At 38.3% G+C, this 5,011-nt stretch overlaps 1 protein-coding gene across 1 annotated transcript in view; it reads left to right on the top strand.

The window, feature by feature from the left end:
- The window catches only part of MPPED2 (metallophosphoesterase domain containing 2), a 130,599-nt gene that overhangs the window by 113,359 nt on the left and 12,229 nt on the right, over positions 1–5,011 (top strand). The window contains exon 4 of the mRNA XM_015811437.1: positions 1,004–1,119. Coding sequence (XP_015666923.1) covers positions 1,004–1,119 — 116 coding nt within the window. The remainder of the gene's footprint in view (positions 1–1,003; positions 1,120–5,011) is intronic.

The raw sequence follows: 5,011 nt of genomic DNA, 5'->3' as shown, positions 1-5,011 counted from the left end.
AATTTGTGCCAATGCAGTTGAAGAAATTTTCAACTATAGTGTCAAATCTATATGTAAATTGCAGGTCCTGTGTAAAAATAAAGAAATGCAAGGAAGTGGAAAATGGAGCTTCTAGTACACTCTTGCAAATATACTTACAAAATATATTAATTTGCAAACGAGTTCAGTTATCTGAATTTCTCTGTTGTATTTCCATTTTGACCACTTGGCAAGCTGTTTCAAGGAATTCTTTCTGTTAAGTGCATTCATGGAAGAGATAATCTCTCTTCTTTACCATCCATACCATACCAATCATATAATCATAGAGATGACCATCTTTACTTTGCAATTAGCACAGATGGTAAAAGGACACTGGGAGTTACCTGGTTTTTTTCAGCCCATTCAGTCATCTGCTTACCTGAAGCGACTTGCCAGAACTATAAAATATAATAGTGCCATGGCAGATCAATTTGTTATATTGGAAGGTTATATTTAAAGCAGGTTGGTGATATCAAGAGTTTAAATTATTTGATCCATTGCCCTGGGATAAGAAATGACAGAAACATTTATAGCAAGAGATTAACCTAGGGCAATGGAGATTCTGCATTTATTTGTCAAATATCTATTGTCTACAATTACAATACCAAATCAAAACTCAAATGCCAAATATAAATTTAAGATAGACTTTCAATTACTGTAAGAATAACTTGTATCGTTGCCTTATGAAAAATTTTAATAATAATTTTTATTGTTAGAAATAATGTATTATGTTATAGCTTTTTAAGAAAAACCTATGTGATAAAAAGAATGTTTGACGTCCATCTTTTCCTTCCTTAGAAAATGGCAGTCATTCTGGATTAATATGATTATGGTTTAGAACTACTTCAGTATTAGAAGTTTTCTTCTACTCTTTATTTTTCGTTCTGAATGAAGGCTAGCTAGAGAAAATGTGCCTTGTTGTATAATTGTAAAACAGAAATAAATCCTTCCATAGTGGCACAAATTTATTTTCTTTCCTTCATAGGACACCATGGTTTAATGGATGGGGTTTTAATCTACCCAGAGGTCAATCTTTGTTGGACAAGTGGAACCTTATTCCGGAAGGCATAGATATACTAATGACCCATGGGCCTCCTCTTGGTAAGTATCACAATTAAACTAAGATCACTCTCAGTGTGTGTGCTTTAGCACAGACATTAAGGGCATTCAGATAGATTGATATAGATTGATTGATGCAAGGACAAATGGAAGCAAATAGATGATTTTTCAATTCTACTGTATGCAGTGGTATCCTCAACTGGATTCTCTAAGTAAAAACTGATTCATGCATCAATTCTCCTTTTGCTGATTTGCAGTAACATTCTGGAAGGAAATTAAATCTCCATTTTAAATAGAAATAGCACTTGCTTACATACCACTCCATAGTGCTTTACAGCTAGAGATAAGCAGTTTACAGAATCAGCATATTGCCCCAACAATCCAGGTCCTCATTTTAACAACCTTGGAAGGATGGAGGGCTGAGTCAACCAGATCCTGAGCTAGTCAGGACCAAACCCTTGGCAGTGGCTGGAGTTAGCCTGCCATACTGCATTCTACCCACTGTGCCACCACAGCTTTTGCAGTGATGTAGAAACTAACTTTTATGAAAATCCTCACTTTTTAATGAGGTTTTGAATTCTTGCTCCAAATAGGATCTGTGAAGAGATGATAGTGATAATAGGGAGCACAATAAAATCCATGTAGTCCAGGCATGCCAGAGATTACACTGCTGAACCCTTCCTTTGGCACTGTTTATACATTATAGCAGTATGGAGATTGCTTTGCTCTGGCATCCTCCCTCATTGTGTTCAAACATTTAAAAGTCAGCATCAAAAGGCTGAGTTCAGTCATAGAAAAATTTTCAAGGCAATTGTCCAATTGGAATTGAGAAGAACAACCCTGTCGGGTTGGAAGAAGCCACACTGTCAGCTTTACTTCTGTGATCATTTAGAACATCAAAATGAGAGAAAAGTAGCTTCTAGGCACTCTCTGTCCAAAATATTATTCCATTAACTGTGCTGCTTTTCCTCTTCTTCCAAGCCATCACCAAACCCACTGATTGGCAGTCTCTGTTCACCCTCCCAATTTGGGTTGTTTGCTTTCCTTTGCCTGCAAGTGTTAATTCCACTGTCGAAAAAGGGTGACTCTGAAAATTGCTCCAATTATTGCACAATTCCTCTCATCCCTCACATTAGCACAGTTCTGCTTAAAATAATACAACAATGTTTACACCTACTATTGGAAGGCAATTACCTGATATCCAAGCCAGCTTCCAAAGGGATCTGTTGATCATGAGAAGCTATGGAGAACCCTACAAGACCTTGGTGTATGAGCACATCTGATCAAGTTGGTGCAATCACTGTACCAGAAATCAAGAAACCACTATGCGAACACTGTATGGAGACACCAATTGGTTTAAGATAAAGGAGTGCAACAAGGTTGCATTCTCTCATCCTTCTTATTCAACCTGTATGCTGAAATGATCATGAGGAAGCCATATCTTTGAGAATCAAAAATCAGGGTAAATACACTGACAATACAACTCTTCTCTCAGAAACCAAAGAAGGCCTGGAACATCTGATAAAGAAAATCAAAGAAGAAACTGAGAATTTTGGTCTCTTTTTCAAAAAGACCAAGCTCATGACTACTGCAAGAAATGGAAACATCAAAATAGAAATTGACGTTGAAGAGATAGAATGAATAGAAAAGTTTCCTAGGATCGCAGATAACTCAAAGCAGTAAATGCAGCCCAGTAATAAAACATTGGATTGCATTGGGTCACACAGCAATGATGAACATGAATCAAATCTGGGAAAAAGCAAGGATATCAGCCTGGCAACTAAATGTAAATTAGTCTACTCTGTTGTGTCCCATAGCTACCTATGGCTGTGAAAGTTGGACCTTTAAAAAGCCAGACACGAAGAAAATCAACTTGTTTGAGCTGTGGTGCTGGAGAAGGCTCCTGTATATTCCTTGGGCAGCATAGGTGACTGGACGTATAACGCCAGACATGTCACTAGAAGGCAACTGTGTCTCACTTATTTTGGCCATGTCATGCAGGGGAATTCGCTGGAGAAAGCAATTATCTTTGAAAGCGTTGCGATAAATGAAAAACAGGCTGACAAAGGACACGATGGCTGGACATCATCAAAGTTGACCCCAGCCAGAGCAAAAAAAACCCTCAAAGAAGCAGTGCAAGATCGGAAGATGTGGAGACATCTGGAACATAGAATCACCAAGAGTCAGACATGATTGAATTGATAACATCATCATTGCTTGCAAGTCATCAGGATACTTCCACTCCATTGTGGATATAATTACTAAAGAGTAAATAAAAAATAAAAAATGGAAATTTCAGCTAGTCCCTCTTTATCAGACCAATCTATCTCACAGAGTAGTTGTATGGAAAAATGTGATGAGGGAGTACTATATACAGGATCTTGAGCTCCAGAAGAAAACCCAAAATATAAATGTAATAAACAAGCAAACTATACTAGTTATGCAGTTCTTAGCAAACTGGATCGTAATTTGTGTTTGTAAGCATTATGCCAAAAATGTAATTTTTTGTAAAAATGTACACCTGGGTTAGATTATTTACGTAAGACATAAACATAGAAACCAACTGAAAGTTTCACTGTGTTGTAATATAGAATTAACCAAATTTGACCCAGGTAAAACACTTCTGAAGTTGATTAAATAATATTAAGGAGGAATGTGCAGCCACCATTCATATATGATTTAGCTGTTCCCTCTCTTAGATCTTTCTTATCCCTTTAACTTTTATAAATGCAGAATATTAGACCTCAAACCTTTGCTATAATTGATGTCAGATTCATTGGTATATATATTTTTGCATTACCTATAGACCTTAATGGCTTTCTTTTTAATAGTAGTCAATCATTACTACTTTCCTTAGAGGCCTTTTAATAATTTTCCTCTATTACAGTTTTACTTACAGTTTTTGTACTAAAAAAGTATTGGTAGGAGCTTGTCCTTCTTGAAATGATAGTTATTGTCTTTTTTAACAAATATTTTCAGTACAATAAAAGTATACAAAATTAAAAGAACAAGAAAAATAATAGAGAAAAATGAAATAACAAAAAGAATTATAACTTCTGCTTTTTCTTTTATCAAGTAAGAGAACATCTGAGCTCATGGTTGAACTATGGAGTTCTTGGTGCTCTGAGCTTGGTTGTTTCCTTGAAGATGTTTCTTATCCAACTAGTGTCAGAAGTACTTACCACACCCCTGGCTCCAACAAGAAACAAGCCGTTGAGTTCACAGGTGGCTGGCTTTAATCACGGAACGTTCTGGCATGCGTTTAGTCACAGAAACAGCAAACAAAGTTAGCGCTAGGAGCAATCGCCTCCCAGCACCTTACATATGCATTTCCCCAACTGGGCCCCACCCCCACCCACCTAACCAGCATCCGGTGTGCGAGTTGATAAGAGCAGCCAGGCAGGACGCACTGCAGGCTCCCAGCTCCGTGTAGCTTCCCTGCGCTGACCAACTGTTCGTCGGGACGCGCATCAGGCTTCTGTTGTCCTGGTGCTTCCCTGCACCGAACAGCTGCTTGACAGGCTGGCCGTGGAGCCAGTCAGCTGTTGGGCGGGACAACCACGGAGCTGATGGCCATGCCGCCATGCTCTGCCAGGTTCCCCTTCGATGGTCCAGGTAACAGGAGAGGGAAGGGCTGTCTCCTTTGGTTTTGTCGCTGGCCTCCGCTGTAACTGGACGTCCCCCAGGTGCTGTCCTTGTCCCCCTCCCCCCTCCCATCAGTGTCGAGCCCACAGAATTTTTATTTATTTATTTATTTATTAATTGCATTTATATCCCGCCCTTCTCCTTACGGACTCAGGGCGGCTGACAATTGAATAAAATACTAACATATATACATACTTAATTAAAATTTGATTAAAACGAAATATTTAAATATGTCCAATTTAAAAGTAATTAAAACCCCCTTTAAAATCCCTCAGGCCAGTCCCGCTAG

This window comes from Protobothrops mucrosquamatus, unplaced genomic scaffold (genome assembly GCF_001527695.2).
Source record: "Protobothrops mucrosquamatus isolate PMUCROS unplaced genomic scaffold, P.Mucros_1.0 scaffold_50, whole genome shotgun sequence".
NCBI classification, from domain to species: domain Eukaryota; kingdom Metazoa; phylum Chordata; class Lepidosauria; order Squamata; family Viperidae; genus Protobothrops; species Protobothrops mucrosquamatus.
Note: the sequence above shows the minus strand (reverse complement) of the source record. Positions and strands in the feature narration are given on the sequence as shown.